Source organism: Macrobrachium rosenbergii, chromosome 20, assembly GCF_040412425.1.
Source record: "Macrobrachium rosenbergii isolate ZJJX-2024 chromosome 20, ASM4041242v1, whole genome shotgun sequence".
NCBI lineage: Eukaryota > Metazoa > Arthropoda > Malacostraca > Decapoda > Palaemonidae > Macrobrachium > Macrobrachium rosenbergii.
In genome coordinates this window covers 15865941-15893709 of record NC_089760.1, presented here as the reverse complement: position 1 = coordinate 15893709, position 27769 = coordinate 15865941, and the positions used below count along the sequence as shown (strand labels likewise).

Genomic DNA, 27769 nt, shown 5'->3' with positions numbered 1-27769 from the left:
ACTCTTGCTGGTAAAGTTTGATTAATAAAAGGGAAGATATTCGTTAATTATGTGATAATCAGAACACTTGGATGTATTGTTTATTTCTGAAATTCTAGTAGAGAGTGTATACATACATACATACAGTATATACTTATATATAATATATATATATATATATATATATATATATATATATATATATATATATATATATATATATATATATATATATATATATGCAGTATATAGGGGTGAGGGTGATTGTTCAGACAGTTAGCAAAAGCATACCTGACAATTAAAACTAAATGATGAAATTAGAAAGCTCTCACTTATGAAATAGGAGTATTTGAGCTATCCACCCCCAAAAAGGTCCCTGTAACCCCAAAGCTACTTTCTCGTCTCTCAAAACATAGCCACATGTGACACCAGTCACAAACTGATGACTAAATTTTGGATATCAAAATCTACGGTAATGGAGAGTTGGCTTTCAACCTCTTTGACCTGGAGCATTTTAAACAAGGCTTGTACTTGCCTATCTCTCCCAACCTCAGGTCGGATTACTTGTTGCCAGTCACGGTGCCCACTTTTCTGCTAAGAAGCAGCCAAACAAGTAAATCAAACGAAAGCTTCTTCCTTCTCAGAGGTGCTAAAAAAAGTAATACTTGTCCCATTTTTTACAACTCTTTCACTTTCATTTTTATCCTTGGGTTGAGTGCTCTTGCTCCTTGGCCTTGGTGCCGCAGTTTCTAAAACATTCTCTTTGCGGCCTCTTTTTATTGTAAACACTCGGTCTCAAACTCCACTTTCTTCATCTATCACCTCCTAGTAAAATTCTGTGCCTATTATGAATATACTAACATTTTGGGTTTTCGGGATATTTCTAATTAGTCTTGGAAAGATCTATAGACTAAATCTTGTGAGTAAATTTACTTTTAAGAATAGTTTTGTTGTTCAGAAGTTGTAGGTTTCCTTTGTAGTTGTTACCAGTAGTTCCAAACCCATATGTGCAACCATTTGTAATCTGTAAGAATTCTTCGCCCTTATTCGACACATCTATATCTTGACGTTATTATCCCTCTTTTTACCATTATGTTATCTACTCTCAACGGCATCTTGTAATTTCCATAACCCAGGATCCATTTTTAGTTTCCCAGCAGAAAAGTTTTTAGATTAATATCCCTTCCATGGGTTTCTTTCAAAAGCTGCTTCTCCCTATTCTAGTACGTTACATATTGCGTCCCCTTTTCGTTGGGACATTTTTTCCTGTGGCAGTGTTCATATTCTATTAGCATTTTTGTCACCCTTTTGGGTTCAGTTTTTTTGTCTATCCTTTTCCCCTATTCATTAATTTTTCCCCCTCTCTCCTTGCTCCATTTTCCTTTATCTATTTCTGATGGGCTTGCTCTGCTTCTGTCCCCTTTTCCATCGCGCTCTGTGTCCCTTTATCCCTTTTATTTTTTGTGTGTGGAAAGTGGGGGTGGGTGGGGTATGATGATAGTGTCACACTGTTTCTTGATTCGACACTTGGGTTCCCTGGAAAAAGCAAGAAAGAGTGAGACGAAGATTTCGATTAGTGCTGACAATACAAGGACATGGTTTCATCTTATAGTGTGAATAATATAAAATATGGCTTAAAACATTGCAGATCAAATTGGGGAAACTAAAATAAGTTTGACTACTCACGCAGTCTTATCAACTGCATCATCAGGGCAACAAAATCATAAATATGTAAATAAAGACAAAATCCACGAAGGAAAGAGGAACAATGGAGTGCTGCAAGGCCTTTCGACTTATCGTCCTTTACTTAGCAGACTGAAGAAATGTAAAAATAAGCTTACAAAAAAGGCTCATATAAATGACAGATGGGGATTACAAAGGAAAAAATATGAACCTGGAATCCAACACAATTGAAATATTAGTAGAACTGCCAAAACAGGGTTAAATATTTAATAGGTTTTACAAAGGCTTAGGATCAACCGTTCAGAAGCAGGGACAGGACAATTAAAAGATTATAGAAAACCTCGATTGACCACCAAAAATTGTTATAAAAGTATAGCTCAATAATTCTCTTCTTTTTTTTGTAAACAATAACAATTTTTGCAGGATGAAACATTTTTACAAATAAAAAGTTATATTAAACATAAGAATACACAGAAAATATATATAAGGTAACAAATTTGTAATTATGTCAGTGATTTTATCTTTTAGGTCGTTCTTTAACATTTTTCAAATGCAGGGGTCCAAATAATACATGCCAGGGCTAAGGTTTTGGCAGTTCTACTAATTCCTCAATTGTGTTGGATTCCAGGTACATATTCTTTTCCTTTTAATCCCCACCTGTCATTTATATGAGCTTTCTCTGTAAACTTATTTTTATATTTCTTCAGTCTGCTAAGTACAGGACGATAAGTCGAAATTCCTTGCAGCACTCCTGGTTTCTCTTTCCTTCGTGGATTTTGTTTATTTATATATATATATATATATATATATATATATATATATATATATATATATATATATATATATATATATATATATATATATGTGTGTGTGTGTGTGTGTGTATATACATATATTATATACATACATAAATTTATGTGTATTTATATGTATATATCATATATGTAAAATATATATATAAATAAATAAATTTATACACATATATAGACATAATCAACACACAGTCACGTGTGGAACAGAAATAAATTTCTGACTCACATCAGGATTGAACCCAGGTCTTTCAATTGAAAGACCTGGTTTCGATCCTGGTGTGAGTCAGAAATTTATTTTTGTTCCACACGTGATTGTGTGTTGATTATGTCTATACATATATGTATATATACATATATTATATATATATATATATATATTATTTATATATATATATATATATATATATATATATATATATATATATATATATGATATATACACTCGTATTACATATATATGCATACATATGCAGTACATATTTTATGTATATACATATACAGTATATGTGTGTGTGGATGTCGTATTCATAATTACATATAAATGAATACTGTACACTGCTTTATGCTATTTGATGAACTATCATCCTTATTCAGTGTAAGTAAATCGTCCAATTATATTATGGTCAAAATTTGGGCTCATATTCTCTCAGTTTTGGATAGAGTCTTTTGAACATGCACGGATGTTACTTCCTCCACTTCCATATTAATATTGAATGAACCGCGCGGATAACCGCCATAATGTGTACGGTCACGACTTTTTGCATCCGCGCCGTTGCTGCCGCGGTTTCCGCCTCGTGTGAACAGTGCCTAATGAAACCCTCCAGAAAGATCGAGAGGTGGAGAAAGAAAAGGCGAATAAAGCCATCAGTGAACTGCAGTAAAGGAATGACCAGATGCAGAAGGAAAATGATAATAAGGAGGCGTCGGTTGAAGAATACCGAAAAGCAAAGGACGAGATGGAACATTCAATTCGCCTGTTGAAAGAGGGACTGGAAAGGGCCAATGAACAAAACCAGACCCCAAACTGAGATGGTATCCCAACTTCTCAAAGAGATGGCAGAGTTGAAGGGAAATGTTGATGAAATGTACGAAGAGAGAAATAGGTTGAAACGACAATTAATGGCGGCTCAAATTAATGATCTGGTGCGAGGCGGAAGGTACAGTGCTCTAGTCAGCGAATAGAGGGCTTCAAGAATAACGTTAATACAAGCAGATGCTCGCTATCGCTCGCATTTGCAGGTTCCCTTACCCATTCCCATACCCATACCCATACCCATACCCATATCTAAAACATATACCACACCTGAATTAATACAGTAGACTGTGAAGCCGTCTTCAGCTCCTGAAGAACTGGACAAACACCCATTGGATTATCACGGCTTCCTGAAGAAGCCTTCAAGAATCCAGCTGTCTTCGGCTCATTCTGCTGCAGCCTCGCGAATCTCAAAGTGTGCATTCAAACAAACAAAGAAACGTTTCAGAGTTTTAGTACAGGCTTCAAAGAACCTGGAGATTGTCTTGAGCCATCGGAAGGCCCAGAAGCCTCCAGAACTCCCAGAAGCCTTCTGAATTCCCAGAAACCCCGGAACTCCCAGAAGCCTCCAGACGCACACAGGCGCAGAGATACAGAAAGGCACCCAAGGAAATTAATATAATAGATTTACTATTAAAGTAGAGAATATTTTTTTGGTAAATGATATATGTATGTATGTATGTATAATATATATATATATATATATATATATATATATATATATATATATATATATATATATATATATATATATATAAATATATATATGTATGTATATGTATATGTATATGTATATGTATTTTTATATGTATGTATATATATGTGTATTTTATATGTATGTATGTATGTATATATGTGTTTTTATATGTATGTATGTATGTGTGTGTAATTAACAATGAGTGCAGTTGTGATTAATAACATGAGCTTGTCAACCGTTTTTGATGAAGTCATCTTTTGTAAACGATGATCCATTGTTCCAGACTCACACATGCAATGGCCTTTGATAGAATTTTGTGTACTTTAAATTGGGCGCATCTTTCATGCTTTTCAATATTTGAAAGAATAAAGAGTAATTGTCAAGAAGACGGTATTTGAATATAAAGCGAGGAACATAGAACAATAAATGTATAGATCAAATGAAATAAAGAAAGAAATCAAGTGTCCCAAAAAAATGGCAAAGAAGGGAGTAACCATGGGTATGGAAAAGGAATTATAATAGTCATGAAAAGAGGAAAGAAAACGAGGCAATTTAGTAGAAAAGAAATTTCAAGAGCCGTTATACAACTGTTAAATCGTTAATACTAATAATATGGAAAGCGCAGCCGTGCTCCCCGTTTTCTTTTTCAGCTAATATTTATTTGAAAAGTAAAGTTACTACTTGAAAGAACTACCCGACAATCCACCCCTTAACCACTTAACACACTCTTAGCAATTAGCTACTCTCCAAAAACCCAGTGCATTGCCTGGCCCTTCTTCCGCATTTTTGTTATGCTCCCATAATCGACGTTGATTGCAATAGAGAATCCTATCGCTTCCTCTGTTGCTAATCTCGACTCCTTTTCCTGTTTAGCTCTGGATGAGGGCGTCGAGTTTTCCGTCCTGTCGACCTGTGCACGTGAGAGAAAAAACATGTGCATTGCTCGTTCGTCCGCGATTTCGTTATTCATGACGCTGCAGAACTTTGTTCTTGCTGAAATTCTTGCTTCTGGTTCTTTCAGCATCTTTGTGCCCGGCCTTGATGGCAAAATATATTTAGACTCTTGGTAGTTGAACATTCTACATCTTTCATACAGACACAGTACCCTTGAATGACTGAGGCAGACTTGTAATAAAATAATTTTCATAATTAGATATTCATAATGCAACACATTAGGCGGTGACACAAAACTGAATTCCGTTACATAACGAAAATAAAATACAGCAGTGTTGCAAAAACTCAAATCATGATCTCAAGTGTTAGCTCATTAAGGAGAGGAGACATTGGAGACATTGGAGACATTCAGTGGGCGAGTTCATTCCGTGTGGAATAGCTGGTGTAATTTGCAGTCTCATACTAAGTAGGTTCTCCTCTTTAGTAATGCAATACAGACTCGAGGGGTCATTAGCAGGTTTCTGTCCCATTAACGTCCGCGGTTAAGATTCCATCTCTACTTAACGTCGCTGTTCCTTACTGGCGGTAATCCCCCTTTATCCACTTGCAGAATAGTACTGTAGTATTTCTCTTTTTCATTTTAGTTGCGTTAGTAATGAAATCGTGAGACGTTCATACAATATTAGAATATTTATTTGTTTTCTACTTACAATTTTTGTCATGAATTAAATGCAAACGTCTGTTTATCCTTTTGAAAATACCAGGCACAAGCTGAATCATTTCTCGTTCAATATGTATGGTTATTAAATTGATAATCTTGCCTTTCCCATGGGAGGGCCAGAAATTCTTGATCAGGGCGGTAACGTCGACATTTTGCTGACCACTCAACCTGTTTCTCTGATTCAGTAGCTGGTATGCGTAATACTGCAGAAAATACTGCAGAGGGCATATCAAGTTTTTCCCACGAGCGGGTATAAATCCTCGTATAGCAGAGTGTCAGTGTAGAAATCTATTGGTTGTGTTTTTCTTTTATATGAAAGCAACTCTTCTCTTCATGCAGTTTCCCGTGGGTAATACACTATAATGATCATAGCGCTGACCTATTGAAAAGGGGCAGAGAATAATACATTTTAATGATCGTAACATGGATTTATTGATGTGGTCGGAGAGAGCGTTTTCGAAATTGGACTACAGAATTTCGTTGCTCTTTTTAAATGCCCTGATGCTTCAAACATCAATTTACCATTATATCTCTGTACTGTTTTCCTGTTACTAATAAGAAACTTAGGGTTTTCCTAATGTTACATTCGGTAATGGTGTTGACGCCCCGTGAACGGATCATCGTGGGTCGTCTTGAGAGTTTTGGAGTTAAGTAGCAATTTTTTTTAATAAAATCGTGTAAATTAATCAAGTAAACAGTTTTGCTACCGCTCCGGATTCTTTCTTTTTTGTATTCGGTGTTTTTTAATAAAGCCAAACTGAACCTTATTTTCCTGTTCTTGACATCCTCTTTTTTTCCACTTTTAATGGCATTTTCTTTTGCTTTATATCCAGTAAGCAACGTTATCTATAACGATAGAAAATTTCGTGGCTGCTTTTGCTGTCTTGCTGTATAAGCGAGATGCTCAAAATCCTCCCATAAGAATCTTTCTTTAACTACTACAAATTCTTTATTGAAATGTCTATTATTAACCATAAAGTTCGACTGCAATGCAGCCATTTTCGTTTTTTTTTTTTTTTCCTTTTTTCTTTTTAGATAAAAGTCATTCGTTGTTCCCATTCTTTCCAGTACCAGTCTGTTCAACTTTGTGTTTACATTTATGTAATGAAGATTTCCCCTATTTTAGAATGCAAAAAGAAATGACCCCTCCACTCTTCTGAAATACTGGCGAGTGCTGCACTTTGGTGCGTAAGCGATTCTGGCCGTTACCATTGGACAAAGTTGTATAATATCGAGTAAACAAAATACTGTTTTATGTCTTCTAAAAGGTCGTCTACCTTCTGCAATGTCCCCATAAAGCATCCAAACATCACTTTGAATTCTCTAGACATTTTCGGTTCGGAAAGAAGTTTTTTAAGAACTTTTCTTTCTAACCATAAACGAATTATACCAGTCGTGATAAGAAAGGGAATGGAACATCTGGTTGACTAGAGAATAAAAGTACCCTTTTACTGAATCAACCAACTTTTCATATGGTTAATATGATCAAAACATGTTTCCCTGAATATCTGACTGCGTTGGGGAACGATCGAATGAAAATTAATTTTTTATCTAGATTTCTTGTTGATAAGACATCATGAACAGAAGAAGGGTGGATATCAGAAACAAGAGCAAATGCCTGTTCCATACATATTTTTAAAGTTAAGCAAAAAACTTAGTAGTGTCCAGTAACCTTGATTAGTAACCTTGTTTTGACTCCTAAATGAAGTCTTATGTCACCAAACCAAATCATTATTTCATAAACCAAAAAAAAAGTACGCTCTTTCTTCCAACATACAATGAAAGTGAATAGTCACGTATAGAAATGAGTGGGGTCTATTTTAATATTTCAGATTTTATCGGAACTCTATGAAATATCCTGTCGGCGTAGACCATTGTAACTTTAATGTTTATTTCCTCAAGCGTATTCAGTTGAGCCTAGATTCCGAAATTATTTCCTTAGAAATTGTATAGGTTTCTCATTTTCTATTCATTCTGCTCAACCTTTTTTTTATGTAACGACACACTGGCCCCAATCTGGTAGGAAAGAAATGGCGCGTGGGTTTACCATATAAAAGGTATAATTTCTTTTCACTGTTCTCTTCAGTTGCATAAGATGGTACTAGTTTTTTTTTTCTGTTGCTGTGGGAAGATAACAGAATGTGCACATGCGAATTTTCTTTTACATCATTTCATGGTTTAGAAATATGAAATTGATTTGTGCGCAAGATAAAGCCAAGGCGGAAAGTAATGATTGCCTTTTTGCCATAACCACTTTTATGTCGTCTGTCCAGGTGGAAAAAGATGTATTTCCGCTAGTCTTTGAAGTATTAGAAGCCTACGAGATGAGACACCGCTATTGTTTTCTTTTCGGGAAATGGAATTTCTGCCTAACGGGGCAAAGGATCTTCGTTCCTCGTCCTTTGGCTTCCTAACTCTGCCTCTGGCAACGCCTCCCGATAGGCCTCGTGGTCTTTTTTCTCCTTTTGTTTTTTACGCTTCCAATATGCGATGTTCAGTCGATGATTTTTTTTTTTTTTGTTAAAGAAAATAAAGTTTGTATCATATCTTAAACAGATTGTCAAAGAATTTTAAATTCTCCCTTTTAATTGCTGTTCCTAGGACCCTCAGTAATTTAATGTTGACAGTTGTAACCTTCAGACCACAATTGGAATAGGATGGCTCTGCTTCTATACACAGAGCAGCATTTTAGAATTCTCCATCATACAGGATATTAATATTTGTTACTTTGTTCCTTTTCTGGAGGAAACGGTTAAAATGAACGACCTCAATTGATCGCAGTTAAGAGTCAAGATCTAGGTCATGTTGTACTTGGATCTCATTAGTCTATAATTGTTCCCTATTAGAAAGTGCGTCCAGTAACTTTAGTTATCCCTTTGTTTATGAAAGGAACTTTTGAAGAAGATTTTCTTTTTTCTTTTTTAAACCTTCTGGTGCTACACTTTCTTTGCACACCCTTGTAAGCTTGACGTCCTTAAGTAAACCAAGTAAGACTTTCTTAATGGGTACACAAGATACTTTTTCTGGCATCATAAGACAACGAAACTTAGTAATTTGCTATTTGGAATATGCACTAATCTCAGAACATATTTCTCTAATAACATTACAGCGACTCCTCGGTTAATCGCGCTAGCAGGTCCAAGGGCGTTGTGAGTATGTCCTAAGAGTGGTCATGGGAATAGTGAATGGCCTAACCTAGGCTACTTCAAAATGGTAGCATAACCCAATAGTTAGTCTATGTAGTCAAACACCGGCTTTAAAAATGATATATAGAGTCCAAAGAATTACGCATTTTTCACGTCGTTCGTATCATAAGTGTATATGAAACACAGAACTCCCTAGAAATGTGACACTTTTGCAACTAATATCTCATATTCATGATCAAGTAGCTGTCATCAGACGCATAACCTATAGGTATTTTGTGTAATGTATATATATATATATATATATATATATATATATATATATATATATATATATATATATATATATAAATTATTTTGTAAATGTGACTGAAATAAACAGTGAGCAGTGCAATAAATAATCAAAGAATTGACGAAAGATGTGACATGGATTCTGCCGGCATAAAAGGCTGATTTTAACTGACATGGGGAGGTAATTTTTCATGTCCAGAAAAGTTTGCCCACATAATGTAAAACCATGACTTAACGCCAACGAAAGGCCTAGAAAGGGATTAGAATCACGTCGAGGGAATAATTAATGACGTCGATGCCCTGCTCCTAATTAATCATATATACTTCAGAGAGTCAATATGATCAGATGGGCATAATTTGAACAGGCTTATCGGCAAGGCACGTAATGAAAATTGTTTTAATTTTTCAAAGTTAGTTGATCTTGCATAAATCGGTATTGTGTAAAAAGTATTAGGCCGGTCATTTTCATCACACCTGAAGCGTGCAGAAAGTATAAGCTCAAACAACAAATTATCAGCAAAGGATACACCATAATAAATGAATCTTTGCAATTTCAACGGGAGACCAGCTTTAACAACAAATGTTACAATTATGATTAGGTATACAAAGCATAAACTGCACTGACAGGTGGTAGAAAGCGTTCAATTAAATTTTTATGTTGGTTGCATCCTTTTCAAAACGATTCCCCTCTTAATAGAATGAGCAAGCATTATGAACACAGGTACTTGGGCGCGCACGCGCCCACACACCCACACACTAGATGCATACACACACACACACATATATATATAAATGGGTGTGTGTGTGTGTGTATGTGTGAGTGAGAGTACTGTACATAATATGAAGATACTGTATATTGCTGAGGCATTCAGTCCGTGCTTGTAATGCTTGCAGAAATCGAGAAGAAAAAATTTAAATGGAGTGGGAAGCGACCCTGGATGACGCGACTGTCATGCCTCTTAAGATAAAAGAGTATAGAAATCAGTGAAGGCCAAAAGAGTAGAATTCCAGTGCATAAAAGGAAAGAAATTGTCAACAAACCAAACATTCTGAAGGATCCAGATCTCAACAGAGCTTGTAGGGAAGAGGTAGCCTGCTGATGTTGTTGAACTGAATGGAACGTTATCCGTTAATAGTACCCGTGGCAAAGAGACACTGAGGCCTTTACCTGACGGAGAGAAAGGGCCTCGATGAGAGACATGGGAGACGTTGATCAGACGAATGACGTAGTGTTTCAATCCTGTCAAAAACAATGCAAGGATGGAACCACAAGTTACGCCTAAACAAGGAAGGTTGATGCATACAAAAAATTTATTAACTATAATAAAGTTACACCTAAACAAGGAAGGTTGATGCATACAAAAAATTTATTAACTAATAAAGTTACACCTAAACAAGGAAGGTTGATGCATATAGAAAATTTATTAACTATAATAAGTAGTGTGGAACCAAAATATCGATAACAGAGAAAGTAGAAGTTATATGTCAGTCATACATGATAGAAAAATTAAATAAGGGCATATAAAAAAAATTAAAAAGACTTTTCTTTGGAAACTAAACTTTACTAAGATGCAAGATCCTCGTTTGAATATACTCCATCAAGATTCAGAGTTAATCAGTGAATTAGAGAAAATCAAGAATCAGTGTGAACGACGGAGTATGACTGATAGGTGAAATATGACAAACCACTGTACAAATGATACAATTGTAAGAGAAGAGATAACCAGATGTCGTTGTTTGTAAAGAACATGAGAGAGAGCGGAACTCAATGTAACAAGCTAGAACTGAGTTTCAGAAGAACATCAAAGCCGTAATCATGTTAGGCTGAAAGATCCTCATATCAGAAGCAGTCAGATTTGGTGGAGGTGATCAAGGATTCATTTAGACTGTAATAATGGCTCCTGTGGCCTTTGCTCTGCATCAGCCATACGGGTAATCCGAATGAAGTGTTGTATTGGTGCTTTTGAAAGCAGAGTTGAGCAGAGTTTCGAATCCTATAGAGACTAAGTTAGAGTTTAAAGTTAAGCGGAGGTAGTTACAGGAATTAAACCATTTACATTTCCTTTGGAAGGGTTAACTATACAGTATACACACACACACGTATGTATATATATATATATATATATATATATATATATATATATATATATATATATATATATAATATATATTATTATTATTCTTGCCTGGTCATGTACGGGAAGTAACATTTTTGGGAAGACAAAATAAGGATGTATTTACGTTCACAGTTTGAATTATAAGGCTGATGATGTTGACAAAACCATGTATTCAGAGAATGGCTTGGGTTTTAGGGTAGTCCACAAAATTGCAAGTGAAATATCCACGGACGAAAAGAATAAAAATACTTGCCAAAGGAGAGATGAACCAGTGATATCAGAAAAAAAAGACAACGCTCCTCAGAACATTTTTGTGATGTCATGAATAAGATAGATTACGAAAGGGATAATGTGATTAATATACCATAAGCTGACAAAGACTTGAATTCACTTACGATTGAATTCAGGGTTTGGGAAGTGTAATCAGTAATAAACTTTATAGATGGAAAACACCACGTTATGTTGGAGTCACTGGAGAGATGATTGTGGCTGAAACTGAAATGATAGCTTGTGTACTAACTAGGCTGTTTTGGAGAATATGATATTAGGAAACAAAGCCTTATGATTGGCAGCTTTAAAGAGATTGCACTTAGGTTGGTTGTAATGAAAGTACTCAGACTTCTTATTCAAAATATGCTGGTGAAAGAGATTGATAAAAAAGCTTATAGATAAACAAGCTGGTTTTAGGAAAGGCAAGAATTAGACAGATCAAATGCTTTATTAAGGCATATTGTGCGCAGCGTATGAAGTTTTAAAATTACCTTCTGTTGGCTTCTGTTGATCACGAGAAGGCTTTTGTCAACTTTCACAGAAAAATTATGAAGGTCTTGCGTCCCTTTGTCATTCCTGCTATATGTGAGAAACTAATTGAAATTATCCGTGAGTGAAGTGGATACAAAGTTAATGTTGATGAGGTCTTGTTAGGTAAATTTGTAGCACTTGGTGAGGTGCCACAAGAAAGTGTTATTTCACCTTTGCGGTTTGCCCTTCATATCAGTTACATAATGAAAAAAAAAGTGGTCGGAGATGGAGAAGAAGGTTCACGTTGGAGTAAAGATAGAGTCAATATGGCAGATAATACTCATTTAATCGGCAGAACACAAGTTTTACAAAGTTTCCTCAGTAGTATGCATCATATATTTAGAGATGGGGGTCAAAATAAATCGTGTACTGAAAGAACATTAGACTTAGAAAGTCTTAATGAGATTGAACCTTTCAAATATTAAAAACAATGATATTTAGCACAGGTTCTATAGAGTTGGAATTTAGTGAAAGTCTAAAAAAGGCAATTCAGACGATGGGCAGTCGCAGTAAGATTTGAGAATCAAATAGATTGACATTGCATGATTATACATGATGAGTACGATCTGTATTGTTAATAGGGATATGAATCAGGTATGACAATGAGACTGTTTAAAAAATTTTGTCGAATTGAGAGTAAAGCCTAAAGAGTATCAGATGGCAGAATGGAGTTAAAAATTAGACCTCAAGTGGAATTACGAGAGTTCCATGGGAAGATTAGATAATAATGAAAAGGAGATGGACGTGTCCTTCGCACGACCCCTGGGAGAACAGTACATGATAGTGTGAACTGAGTTCATAAAGGCAAGAGAAGAGTTGCAAGACCCAGACCTACATGGATGAAAGGTTTGATAGGACAGGTTGGAGATTCGTGGAAGACAAAGCACAGAAAGGACACCAGCATCGGAATATCACATAGGCCCTTTGGGTAACGCGGCGTAGGCCATGATAATGATGATATTAAACTATCATAAGCATCAGAACTAAGTGCAGTATTAGGGCCTACAGAACGTATTGTAAATGTTTTGTAGCCTTTTCATGTAGCGTACAAGTCCCTTTATTAAAACTGAAAGATTAGAGACCCATCTTAGTTAAACCAAAAGCACATTTTATCCACGGCTTAAATATGTTATTTTTCCCACATGCCGTGACCTTTAACCTATTTTCCTATGCAAGTGGCGCAGTTTATCTTTTGCCTCCGCTAAAGTTTTGTTTTTTCTGTTGCCAAGAAATAATGGCAAAACTGTGTCCATTAAATCAAGTTCTCAAGGGCTTTTGCTGAAATCTTGCATTAATTTGAATCTCGTTAGAAAAGTAATCTTTTCAGAAACTTGTTCTCAGGTCGAAGTCTTCTGCCTAATTTTACCAATACTTCAATTCTAATTTTAGAGTGGTCCTACAGAAGGGTACAAAAGAAAGCTTTGTTGAAATATAAACGTAGATAGGCCTATTTCATTACGCGAAAAAGCACTAACCTGGTAAAATCTCAACGTTCAGTGTTACTGCTTGGAAAGGATGATATGTGTAAGTAGATAATTAGAGTTTATCTAAAGCATTAATTACGCAGAAAAGTTCCCACACAAGCATTGCATATTAGGTTAGAGAGATGGGGGGGGGAGAGAGAGAGAGAGAGAGAAATATAATTTGAGCCTAAAATAAATATTAATAAGGATTCTGTTTCAGTCCGAAAGTGACAAAGAAAAGCTTCCATGGCAGTCATCAGACAGCTTTCTCTGAACTTACTTTTACAGAAAAAGAAAAAAGAATGGAAGAAAGAATGTGGAGCGAGAAATGAGATTCATAAATTTTTGCTTCCTCAAAAAAAATTCACACTTGGTTTCTTCGTTGGAATAATAATCACCCATTATCATACACAGGGTTATTTTAGGCCACCAACAACGCGTATTTCTGGGGAAATTCTGTGGGCAAGTTATTTTGTACTAGACATTGATGCGCAAAAGAGGTTATGATGTAAAAATATATAAGTGCGTTGAAATGGCAGTCTTATTCCAGTGACATATTTTTGCGAAAATATTCTGCACATATTTCTTGGTTCTTTACCCAAAATGATATTACAAAAATAACCAGCACAAGACAGAGCAAGATTATCTAATAACAATTAAGCCTCCGTAAAGCGTTTCGTGTTTTCATGAAGGCTTTGAAACAATGCACGATCGATGGGCTACGGTGCCTCCGTCATCTGTAAAATCGATATCCGATTCAAGTCGTGGTGGAAAATGCAGGCGATTTTTATCAGCATTTTAAGCTCGCCAAAACCGGCCCATACATGCATATTGGAAGTACGTTATAAAAATTAGTATTATTAACTCGTTTCTTTGGAGAGAAAGAGAGGGAGAGGGACTGTACCCGGTGAGTGGACATCGTCTCTGTCCATTTCTCTCCTTCCCACTCCTTGTCCCCCGCTTTCTCCCTCTCTCCTCCTCCACTCCTCCGGTCCCACCTCCACCAGTGGTCTCTTCGCTTCCTCCTCTCTGGCTTCTATTATTAGCACAATAACCGCTGTTACTGGATTATTTCAGAACTCTCAAATTATATTGTTAGAGGTTAATTGAACCAATTTGCATACATTATAACTTCCGGCGTCGAACATTTGGAGGAAATTGGAGCATTTTATTCAATTTTCTACAAAGAGAGAGAGAGAGAGAGAGAGAGAGAGAGCAAATTCATTTTTGTTACAAAAAGAACAACAAATGCTCAAGTCAAAAATCATTGATAAATTAACATGAATTTTGTAGTGATTTGCTAATCCTACAGAGTCCTTTTATCCTATTTTTTTCTACTGTCATATGAGTGACAGTAAAATAAAGAGACTAATTCCACTGTAACGTTAAAAAACAAGATATTAATTCCAGCAATAGAGTATTATTACCCGCTACTATTGTAATGCTTCCATTTATACGTAGATATGGTATGCAGACACAGGCACAGTGAAAAATGTATGGACAATACATGTGCATTTTCATCTTACAGACTATGAATTCACAACTTACTTTTAGTAAATATTCTTTACCCAAAAATGTAGTTTGAAATGATACAGTTTGACTGAAAGGCTTACGATGTTCTCAACTAGAGCATAGAAATCCTGTAAAGGTATTAGGAAAAAGATCAGAACTAGACTGGAGAGTCATTTTCTCTCCTCGGACTTGTGGCGAAAGAAGAGAGGAAAATGGCTTGAAACGTTTCAAGAGAGGGGTCCAGGATATTGGTCAAGTTGTGAATAAGTTCTAGGACGATAAATAAACCTTTCAGATACGGTAATGATTTCAAGTACCTTCATTAAAAAAAAAAAAAAGAGAGAGAGAGAGAGAGAGAGACATTTTGTACTTACTAGAAGCGAGTGATAAGAATTTGGTTAACATGGCCAATTAAACACTGAAATTTCACTTTAAAATACAGATGAATGTATCAATAGCTAATGAGAAGATGAAAAATCAATGCCATTCTCGTCAGTAGCAGTAGTTTCTACGTTCGGTCATGCACGTCAGCATGAATAATTCACTCTCTTTAACTAAGCAGTACACACACACACACACACATGTCTATATATATATATATATATATATATATATATATATATATATATATATATATATATATATATATATATGTATATATATATATATATATATATATATATATATATATATATATATATATATATATATATAAAAACTGGATTTATGGAAAAAGAATACCTTGCATTGATATTGCAAAAACCATAGAAAGTAAAATTGGGGTCTCGGTTTTCAGTGAGTTTGAATATGTTTGTTCGAGAAGAAAGGTAGAGTGAATGTCAAAAGTTAGGTAATGATGACAGGAGGAAACTAGGAAGATGGAGCTGTGAGTGTTGACATGGCTGATGGAAGGACGGAAGCATTTGAGTCATTTAAGTATTTAAGGGTAAATACAACAGATGATAGTAGGATGAGAGAAGTATAATAAGTGTTTCAGAAAGTATGTGGAACACTTGAGGTAGTAAGGCGATTGCAGAAGATTGGGATGATACTTGGTGCATCATGGAAGCCAGCTTGGGAATTTTCAAAGGGACTTTACAAAAGTAAGTTGTTAACGATGAATGTAAATGAAAGAAAATAGGTTCGAAGTTGTCGAGGTGAACTGTTTACAAAGTATAAGTAAAATAAGAGTTTACAGGTCGAGACATAAAGAGATACATTAAGTAATGGGAAGAAGGTTACATGGGTGAAAAGGTGGATTAGAATGGTTGGGATGGTTTGGTTATGTGGAAGGATATAGATAGGGAAAAGTTTTTATTTAGGAAGTTTTAGACGGTAGGACGAAAGGAAGATCTCGAAAAAGGTTGGCTCGATTGTTGGGGTGATGATACTTGACTGGTGATGCCACTATGAAGGTGTATGAAGCAACTAATGATGTGGAAGTTTTATGCACAGGGGATTCATCCATGATTAAGCAGCTAAAGTATTAATGCAGCAGGGACTTTACAGCAACCTCTTGCAAAGGGAGACGTCTTAGTGTTGAGTATACAACATATATCTGGGGACATTTCACAGATGTCTTAACCTGTCAGGAGTATAAAAAAAAATAAAGAATTGGTTAACAGAAAATTGTTTTCTATTTTGTTATAATTATTTGAAAACGGGACCTTTGTTTCGCAACTGTCTCACCAAGGAGTACCGACCATTTTTCCGTATTTTGGACATCTTTTCCATTCCCAGCTTTTCGTCGTCTCAGGTTTTCAGCTGCCTGTTCTTTTTCTTTAAACGGAATGTACGTTCCAGTAAAGTACTATGAAAACATTATGGCCACATTCAATATGATCTGCGTTTGGAAGACTTTTCTGTGGCTTTGTATTGAATCAAATATCTTTTATATGAGCTGTTAACTCAAAATTGTAACATCATTAAAATTTGTGAAAATAATATTAATCTCTTTTAATGGTTAGTTGGTCATGTAAACTTTGATACAATCTCTAGACAAGTCATTAACTTCTAACCATTTTTCGTGCATACATTAACGAGAATGGGAGGTGGTTTGTTGAGTCAGTATACCAGGCTGAGATTGTCGATTCAAGACTTTAAAAATCTTTTTATTCTTTTTGCTAGCCCGTTGACTTTCATCTGTTTTTGGGGAATCTGCGAGGACTTAAAAATAGAAATCTCACGAAATTTTATATGTACTCACATATGCTCGAAATTTTTACAGTCGCCAGCAATGCTATCAGATATTCTCTAGGCTGTTTAAGAAGTATCACCCGATTTCATCTTTCAACCTCGTGTGTCATACAAGAAAATAGAAATGTAGAAGTAGCATCAAAGTAACGAAGTGTATTTTGGATTTATTTCAAGAGCAAAGCTCTTTTTCGTACAGTAATTGATTCTCCTCCTTCGATGACTTGACGTATTGAATGTAACAAAGAATCGCGCATGCCAGATCGTTAGGGCACTTGCTTCCAACCATGCTCACGAGTCGCTTTCACCCCAATAATTTACTGAGATATTATGGACGAGGGGATTTTTACTACAGCGCCGTTGACAGGTCTTGCCGCACCCACTTGTAATTGAGATGCTGATCTTTACGACTGGTCTCTGCTCGCCGATGTAGGTGGATCTTCTGTTCCTTTGAATTTCCTATCAGGATAGCTACCCGTTTCCTTCGCTGCTGATAGGCACAAACAGGATTATCATACCTAGCTTAATTAATTCTTCCTTCTATGCAACTTCGTCCAAAGGTTCGTTTGAGCTTTGGTGATGAACCACCGTACATTCCGTACACAGGCAAAATAATTCGTGTTGCTTACTACGTGTTGTTTCCTATACTACTCGGCGAACACTTTCTTCACGGATTGGATACTGATTAACTAAATCAGCTTTTATATATACTGTTCATGTTCAGTTTCTTAAATAGAAGGTGCTGGTAGCCAAAGACTGTCGAAATTAACGCAGTCAGCGTGATGGTTGGGTGACGAACTCCTCTACCTCCTTTCAAAACCAGCAGTGTTTACAGTAGGTATTTAGTGACTAAACGTGTTATGTATTCAACATCTTTGTACAACAAGATCACTTGGGAATTATTTACTCAAAAATCCAGCAATCTTGAACCAGGAACCCTTCAAGACATACACAGGAACTTGCGTAATTAAGCATACGAGAATGTTTCCTCAATAAAATCGTGTATTATAAAATATCCTTCCCTGGTGAAGTTTGCCTCAGTGCATTCTCTAGAAGTTACTTTAATCACTCTGATGTCGTTGAAAAAAGAAAAAGAAATATAAGCTTGTAAGTTTTATGAAGTACATTTACCGTTATTGCACAACGCCAACAAAGTGGATAATTTCCCCGGATATACCTGGGATATAGAATATTTATGTAAGACAAGCCGTCTTCGAAGAATTAAATGAAACTCTTCTTCCTTCTTCTTTCCGTTTCAGATGTTACTCAAGAAATTTATAGATCCTCTTTATTCGTTTTAGAGAAACAGAAACTGGGTAAAGAAATTCTTGATTACTTAGCAGAGCCAGCCATGCTTTTCTTCTGTCTCTTATTAGGATTTTTTTTCAAAATCTCATTTTTCTCCGGTGACCTTTTTACTGAGTTTAGTCAAAAGTGACAGTTCGTTAACGTTACAACCATCCAACCGCGAGTAGGGGACTCTTCCAGTAGTAACCCAGAATATGTTGACGTGTTGCGTGTTGCAGTGGATGATTTTTTTCTCTTAGCTACGGTGCCGCTGACAGAACTTTGTTTTTAATTCCATTTGGTATTGTATATCATATGAATATGATATGCAATAGTCCTTAGCTCGATGCTGTTAGTGGAGTTCTTGATACGGCATTCTTTTGAAATCACCTACTCCGTTATTTGGTGGCTTCCTTTCTCATATCATGTTTAACTTCATCTCCCTGCAGACTTAATAAATTTGTGAATATTTTTCTTCACTAAATAAATTTAGGGAGTACAGTTAAAAACCAACGTGAAAATTGAAAATGGCTGCCAAAACCCAAAATTGCGTCCAACATTAAAAATTAATGATTGAGATGAACGGGAAATAAGTTTTATTATACTAAGGATTATTTATTATGCAATATTTTACACAAATAGCCGTATATTCAGGTTATACAGGTTTCACCATCAATCAAATGCATGGACAGGCACAAAGGGAAGCACAAGGAAGGGCTGACTTCTTGCATGTGCAATTTCCTGCACATTCAGTTTTGCATTGGCACTTTTTAAGTGCTTGGCATTGTTCTGCTATGGCTCTTAGTTCAGTCCAGTGATTAGTGAATGTGCCATCGTCATTATTTTTCCATATCAGGCAAGTGACAAGTCTAGGAGCTTTGATGATTGGTGTGCCGAACGAGAAGCTCAGGAACCCCAGTTCTTGTACTGGAACATGGTGCTTATACTGGAAGTAATCATCCTTCGGGGTATCAGGTCCATCAGGGTGGGAGATTTCACAGGGTACGTTGCCTCACTGAATGCCTTGATGCCGTACTTCTTTGCCAATGACAGCTGTGAGTTTTTTCTTGGAACAGCAGTTAAAATGTAGCAGTTGAGCCATTGCAACATCAGCTGTAGACACACCTCTTCCCATTTGTGCCTTGATACCTGATATGTGGGCAAGACAGGTGACAAAATGTTGCAGCTCTGGAGGGACACTTGAGTTCAGGTACTGGCTGTCAAACTTCCCATCGAATGAGCTGGAGCATTGGAGCATCTTTTCCCTGAGTATATCAGCAGTTTTCGAGATAGGTATGGCTTCATCATATTTTATGTCTGAAGAAAGAACTGGTCCAATGTCTTTTTGGGAAGCTAATATCACGTCTCTTCCACTCTTATATGCCTCTACCTCTGAAGCATGGAACAAGATCCTCTCCTTCAGCCTAGTAGCATTCACATTTGGTTTGGTTACACCTAACTGAACAAGCCATTCACAATACATTTTTTTTAGATCAGGCAGTCAGAATACAGTCACTTATCAGCACCGGCAGCATTCCTGCTTTCATGTAAGTAAGCAAGTAGTTCAGAGAAAGCAAATGGATATCCACTGTTACTGTCACTGTTCTCCAGCCTCCTTTCTTCTGATTTTAAACGAGCTCTGTTTTGCAGACCTATGTACCAATACAGATGATGTTTTAGCTCTTGGGCAACTACATCAGGGCCACTAAGCTTGGCTTGCAGTTTGCTGTCAGTGCAATCGCCTTTAGTGATACACCAACGTGCATTGTCGATGCATGTCTCAAGTTTTCCTAAGTATCCTCCTTTTCACAGATGAAACAAATATCCTCTTTTGTGTTGATGTGCTGCCTTTTGGTCCTTTCTTCGTTTCTGCCAAGACCCTGTGCCGCACTTTCTTTCCTTTTTCTTGCTCTCTCCACTTTTGTGTTACTGAACATCAAGAAACAGCTGGGGTGGTAGTTTGCGTCATTTCTCTTTAGCGTCTCCTCTGTGCCAAGATTGCCTTCATCTAGCCTGGCCGGATTGATGGGTATGGGAAGGTCACTAAGTTCACACAGTACAGGAATATTCTTGTGCAGAGTCTTGGAGCCATTGCTGTTGGGGAAGCGATGGTAATCAGCTTGTTGAAGTCTCTCCATGGTGGCATTTTGGCATAGGCACCACTTTGTCCAGTCCATGGGGATGTATACACTTGCCGTGTTCATACCTGCAAAATTGGAACATATATCAGACATGACAGTATGTTACAATGTCTAAGGGTATTGTTATAAAAATAAAATAAACAGCCTCGAAAGACTCTGAAACAACAGAAGTTCAATACGGTTATTTATGTTATTTTTAATTGTAAATTCATAAACATTTGTGTAATAACTTAATTTACACAGATTTTTTTAAATAATAAATTGGTGCTCTTATTCTACGAATGTTGAGTATGTGTGCATTTGTGTTTGAACACATTTATGCCTCATTATGCTAAGTCAGCTGTAGTTCAGTGTGGCAGATGCAGTGTGTATGTGACTGTTGATGAGAGAGGTTGTGATGGCCGCCATTTTCGATTTTCACATTGGCAATCATGCCTGCCTTAAACAGCATGTTTTAAACTATAAGTGTGCCAAATTGCATGTTTGTATCACATTTTGAAGGATTCGTACAATATTTGACATTTATCCATTCACTATAATGGTAATATGTCCACAACTGTCAATTTCACAGGACCTTAAACCAACTTAAATTCTACATATTATTCCAATGGATATGTCGACGCTGTGTTAAGAAATCTGTCCCACAAAAACAGATCCCCTTAAGATCAAATTGTGCAGTGCATGTACCACTCAGAGTGCTGTTTTCCTTACCTGGCCCCCTTTGTGCAGATATATACAGTATTCATTAAAATTACCAATACATGGAAGCTCTCTTGAAAACTTTTTTACTTGACAGCAACCCAGTAATTTCATTGCTTTTTCCATTTGGCACAACTCAACCTCATATATCCTTCTCTTCCAGAGGACAATACTTTCTCTATTGAAGATTTTTTCTTGGGTGACCTATTACCCTTTTTTTTTACTTTACCGACTCTACACATGTCCCACTGGAAATTTCTGTTCCCTGTTGTACCACGTGACTTTGAGAAGTAGTAGCCGCTTCCTGCCAAGTGTCTGACTAACTCCTCCAAATGAACCTTTAATTCCCTGTGCATGCATGATTTAAATTCTTCAACTAACACTAGTTCCCTCAACTTGTTAAACTTATCTACCTTGTTCTACGTACCAAGTCGCCAAAACTTGTTCCTTCATATTGGCAAATTCCACAAAGGCTTGGGTGGGCAGCTTTAACTCCCTAATTTTTTTATTAGTGGTCTTTTCGGAGGCAACAGAATTCAGCTACACTGGACTCTTCAAAAATGGGTACTGATTTTATAGCAGTTTGCATAAAATCCTTCCACTCTGCTCCTTTGTCTCAAGTTCAAAACTTGCAACTCATACACCACCTCCTCATCCTCTTTACTTTTCTTTTCTCCATCTCAGCTCACTCTCTGTCCCTGTCTTTCTGCAGATTTTTAATTTCCAAAGGACCATTTTCACCATCTGTGATGGCCTTAACTACCAATCGTAATAGTACCAGTTCCTTACTCCAGTCGTTGGCTCCAAATGCAAGTGTTCAGAAATCAGTGACAACTGAGCCTTATTCCTATTGCAGCATTCCAGTGACCTAGAAAGTTAGAAACTTCAGTATATATTCATCTTGTTCAATTGAAGTGGACTTCAATAAGAAATGTTAATTTAAAAATCAATCTCGGAGATAAAGACTACAGGATATAGAAAAAATAGTGGCCCTTCTTGATCCTTTGGTATATTTGTTTTGTTTTTAATTCGTTAGCATAGTTTATAAAGGCAGATAATTTCAGTGGATTGTGAGGATCTCAATCACATATTATCGATTATAAGATCTGTGGTTTCAAAGGGCTTGGCACTCAATGATTTTAACATGCTCCTTACACTAAAATTTTATAAGTGGGATAAAATGCAGAATGAGCACGCGCCCAGTCGCCCCCAAACACACTTGAAAAACAATTACACTAGCAGAAGAGAGAAGAGGAATAAAGTGGGAGAAAAAACAGCACTCCCAAATACACTTGTGAAAAATAATTACACTAGCAGAAGAGATAAGAGGAGGAAAGTGGGAGAAAAAGCAGAATGAGTACGTACCCAATCACCCCCAAATGTCCTTGGAAAACAGTTACGCTAGCAGAAGAGAGAAGAGGAAAGTTTGGAAGAAAATACCAATACAGTCATGCAATGAGGCGAACATGTGCACATGAATGTTACCATCTTCAAAATGAAATATATTTTGAATATTGAGCATTCTCAAAAATACTTGCATGCAGTCACAGTAAAGATCAACTAAGATACAAGATGCCCAGAGTAAACTTAATTTGTTATCAAGATCTGATCCACTTCATACGGCATGCAGACAGAAAAGTGCTTGCAATAATACCAGTGGCGACCTGGACCGCAAGGTTCAAGTGATGTTAGTGACACATCCACGTGTTAGCAGGGGTGCTCTCTGTGATGGCTGCTGTCTTTATGTTAGACTGAATAAAATTACTTGAAAGTCAGAGTTAACTAAAAAGTACAGTTAAAGAGATATTTATAACTAGTGTATACATATACATGCATACATATATACGAGCATGTATATGTATGTGTGTGTACGTTTATCTACCGCTTTGTGTATACATACATATATAAAAATATATATATATATATATATATATATATATATATATATATATATATATATATATATATATATATATATATATATATATATATAGAAAAGAGAGAGAGAGATGGACGTGAAAAAAAGGTTTTTATGTCTGCTGCCCTAATTACCGTGACACCAATTTTTGCAGTAGGCGAATTAATCATTTTACCCAGTCTTCCTTGTTTGAGTGTGGGGGATTTGAGGAGAAAATATTCTAACGAAGGGTTCTAAACCTTAAAACGAAAGTGTTCTAACGTTAGCGTTACGCGGAGTTGATACATGTTATGTTACATCAGACGAGCTTGTTAATTGTATGTGTTGGCAAAGTAAATTATTATTGACCAAAAGGTTTAACAGAAGTCAGTCATTTTTTTAGGGGGGGGGATGTTTTGAGACCAACTATTAATTATAACGGGTGCTTTCATTGTGTGATAGATGAAGCATTATTATCATCAAGTAATCATAATTTCTGAAAATTTGCAACGCCATTGAGAAAGAGAGAGAGAAAAAAGATACGGATAGCGGAAAAGACGCGGACTCCGTTAACTTCATTAAGTAAAAGAGCCCATTATTTGTCCCCACTTGTCAACGTTGCAAACACTGGAGGATGATGTGGAGTAGGACGGAATCCCCAGCAACTCGAGAGACTCACGTCTGCTGAATCTCGGGCAAACATCATCAAGGAGTAACCATTGCCCTGTTGGTGGTCGGGGGAAGGAACATCATTTTTTTTTTTTTTTTTCATTCGAGGGGAGAATGACGCTGAGCTAGGGAGAGACAGTGGAAGGAAGGGAACCCGGTTTCTTGTTGTGATATCCTGGATTTTTGTTGCCTATAATGATTGCTGCAGAGAGAGGGAGAGAGAGGAAGGCAAAAGTATCATTGAATTCATTTTTGCGTTCTCTATTCCAGGCAGCGGATGTGGCGACGGTCGTGAGGTGCGCCGCGGTGACCTTTGTTACCTTCTTGTGCCGTATCCACAGGTCACTTGGACCACAGCTACCCACATCTGTCGAGACATGGAGGTAAGTTGTTGTTGAGTGCAAGGGACATTTGCCACAGATAGTTACTATACTAATAAATATGCATTACTTGTTAAGTATAATCCAAATTGAAGAGGTCGATTTCAACGCTTGCTGGATTCTAGAGTAAAGTTTTACTTTGTAGATGGATCAAAGTATCTCCAGTTACAGAATAGGCTTAAATATTCTTTAAACCCAAAGATATTTATTGGTAGTTAATACTTATTCGTTGACTAGGTTTACTCTTTTTTCCTAATTTAAAACAGACTTCAAAATATATAAAATAAATTTTCTGCTTGTAATCATTTGACCATTCTAAAGGACTTGGGGTGTTAACTCCAACATTAATATAACCGAGTAGCAAAATTAGCAAAATTTATTCCGATTATCTTTAGTTTTCTGTAAAGGAAATCTATTGTGCCGGCTTTGTCTGTCCGTCCGCACTTTTTCTGTCCGCACTTTTTCCGTCCGCCCTCAGATCTTAAAGACTACTAAGGCTAGAGGGCTGCAAATTGGTATACTGATCATCCACACTCCAATCATCAAACATACTAAATTGCAGCCATCTAGCCTCAGTAGTTTTTATTTTATTTAAGGTTAAATTTAGCCATAATCGTGCTTCTGGCAACTATATAGGATAGGCCACCACCGGACCGTGGTTAAGGTTTCATGGACCGTGGCTCATACAGCATTATACCGAGACCGCCGAAAGATAGATCTATTTGAGGTGGACTTGATTGTACTCTGTAGCCGGTGTACAGAAAACTCGATTGCGCCGAAGAAACTTCGGTGCATTTTGTGTTTGTTAGTAATTTGAATCTTTTCCAGTCTTTTTCTATTAATTTTCAACCATATATCACGTCAAAGCCAGGGGTATCTCGTCAAAAAGCAATTTTCGTAATTTGCAAATCCTATGTGTTCACAGAAACGGTAAAACTGAAGTGGCACTGTTTTAGCTATTCAGTGAAATTTGCATCTGTTTTGCTGACGAGGATATTAGATACTGATCTGAAACTGTTCTTTACAATAAAATCATGAAGTTTTAAAGAGAGAAAGGGGCCTAAAATTAAGTTTATTATTGTTCTGTTGAAAAGCAGTGACTTTCAAATATGGTAAAGTTTAATAATTGCCATAAACATTTACACAAATATCTGTTTACTAGTATTATTAATGTTCTTTCTTAGTTCTTTTTAAGCGTGCGATTTTGAATAAATTTGCTAGAAGTCAACCACGGTCCCTTTTGTTTTTGACCCAAATGTTTGTCTGTGCCATTTTCAAGATAACAGATATGGATAGAATTCAGATACTGGTATCACTGAACATAATAATTTAAAACAAATGAGTAACTTTATTTCATTAGCAAATCAGATTCCAATCATTTGTCAGCTGAAAATTTTAGGGCATATGTACCAAAACACTGGAATATATTTAAAGGGTGAATTCTGGAGAAACGCTCTTTTTGGTCATTCAGTGTCGTTGGCTTATTCGGAGAGCCGGAAAGAATAACCGAGAGTGATTTCAAATGGTTGTTGACAAAAATGCAAAAAAAAACTTTAGTGTGTCGTGCCTTGGGTAAATGAAGACTAATTTGATGTGGTTTAACTAAAAGTATTGGGTTCGAGGCAGTCTGAACGTTCTTGGTTTTAGTGAAGTTTACTAATTGCCATAATAAGTACATAGATACGTAGCTGTTATTAATGTTATTTTCATACTGATTTTTTTAAGTCCAGGTTTTTCGTCGCAAATTCATGAAATTTGACGATAAGCTAATTTCAAAAAAAAATTTTAATCCTATGTCACATCTGAGCCTTTGGGGATGTCCTTTAAAGCGGTGGATTATGTAACCTGCACATTTTTTGGAGAAACTGTAGAGCTTGAAGTGACATAGTTAATGTCATTCATTTTAGTTCATATCTGCGTCGAGCCATATTTGATCTAAAAAAAATTTTTTAAAGGTTGCAAATTTTAATGCAAAGAGCTCCAGATACAGTGTAGCAAAATTCTACTAGATTTAACTGAAGATTTCATGTCGGAGTAAGGAGCAGTGACCTTTGGAAGTATCGGAAATTCTCTAAAATTTTGAAGTTTCTAGGCTGTCATTGACAGTCTACTATAACATTAAACTATAATTTATTTATCACACTATCTATCAGATCCCCAGGATACTTAAGAAGTAGGTCCGCCATGGCCTTTTGATTATTTGACCTACTTGATTATGACATGGACATATTTTCAAGGTCACGAGATCACAGAAATAGACATATTTTTAAGTTTCTATCAAATTCGGGAAATACTTTTCGTGTAAATTGCAATTTTCCACATTTTCGGAGGAACATTAAACCTGGAGCTAAGTTCTCTGTACAGTTCAACTACATTTACCCTGCACTGGTCAGCAAAGAATATCACAGCGTGACCTGAGACTTTCTTGAACAATTTTTCGAAATTGTATAACATGACGTGTCGCTGGGGATTAAAGTAGATTTTTAACAAGGTTTTTTACTAAACATTCCAAAAGGATTCTGTAGCAGGAGAATTTCAACCTTACCTTGGTTTGAATATCAAATTATTCTCTTTTTTTTTTTTTTAACAAAATAAATTTCAAATTTGTGCGTAGTATCGATTGAGAGTTTCTGATCCCTCTAGTATGCCATAGTTTTTCTAAACTCACAATGAAAAATATTTAAATCTGAATTACAAATTAAAAAGCTGGAAAATTAGGTGAGACTAAAGTTAGCTAGTATTATTATCATTATTATTAGTTAATGAAGTGCCATGATACGGGGTCCTAATCCTTTTCCAGGCACCAAAAACACAAAATAAAAGAAGGAAATCTGTACGACCCCGAACGCTGTTGAGAAACTTTGATGATAAATCTACTGGTTGTTTATATCAACTTTCCCAACCACCATTGACAAGATCCCATCAGAACTTGAGGGATAAGCCTCCCGTGACACAACTTTCCGACAAGATGTCTGTTCGACATTCCACTGACTGTTTTAGTTCCTGGGCCGCTTTGAGGGAACAGTGGGTGTTACAGGCTGATAGAGACCATTTTGGCTAGCTCTAGAAATCCAGTAGTTAACATTCTCTCAGCGTTCGTTTGAATGACCAACGACAAATGACTTTTTTACTGGTTTTTCAGAGCTTCAGACCGATACAGAAAGTTTGAACTAATTTACAATTTATGGAAACTCTAGCTCTAGAAATCCAGCAGTTAACATTCTCTCAGCGTTTGAATGACCAACAACAAATGACTTTTTTACTGGTTTTTCAGAGCTTCAGACCGATACAGAAAACTTGAACTAATTTACCATAAATTACAATTTATGGAATTCATAGTTTTATCTAGACATGCGC

At 36.3% G+C, this 27769-nt stretch overlaps 1 protein-coding gene across 3 annotated transcripts in view; it reads left to right on the top strand.

The window, feature by feature from the left end:
* The window catches only part of LOC136849080 (uncharacterized), a 1041516-nt gene that overhangs the window by 799462 nt on the left and 214285 nt on the right, over positions 1–27769 (top strand). For all 3 annotated transcript variants that reach the window (XM_067122009.1, XM_067122007.1, XM_067122010.1), the window contains exon 12: positions 24303–24415. In XM_067122009.1, coding sequence (XP_066978110.1) covers positions 24303–24415 — 113 coding nt within the window. The remainder of the gene's footprint in view (positions 1–24302; positions 24416–27769) is intronic.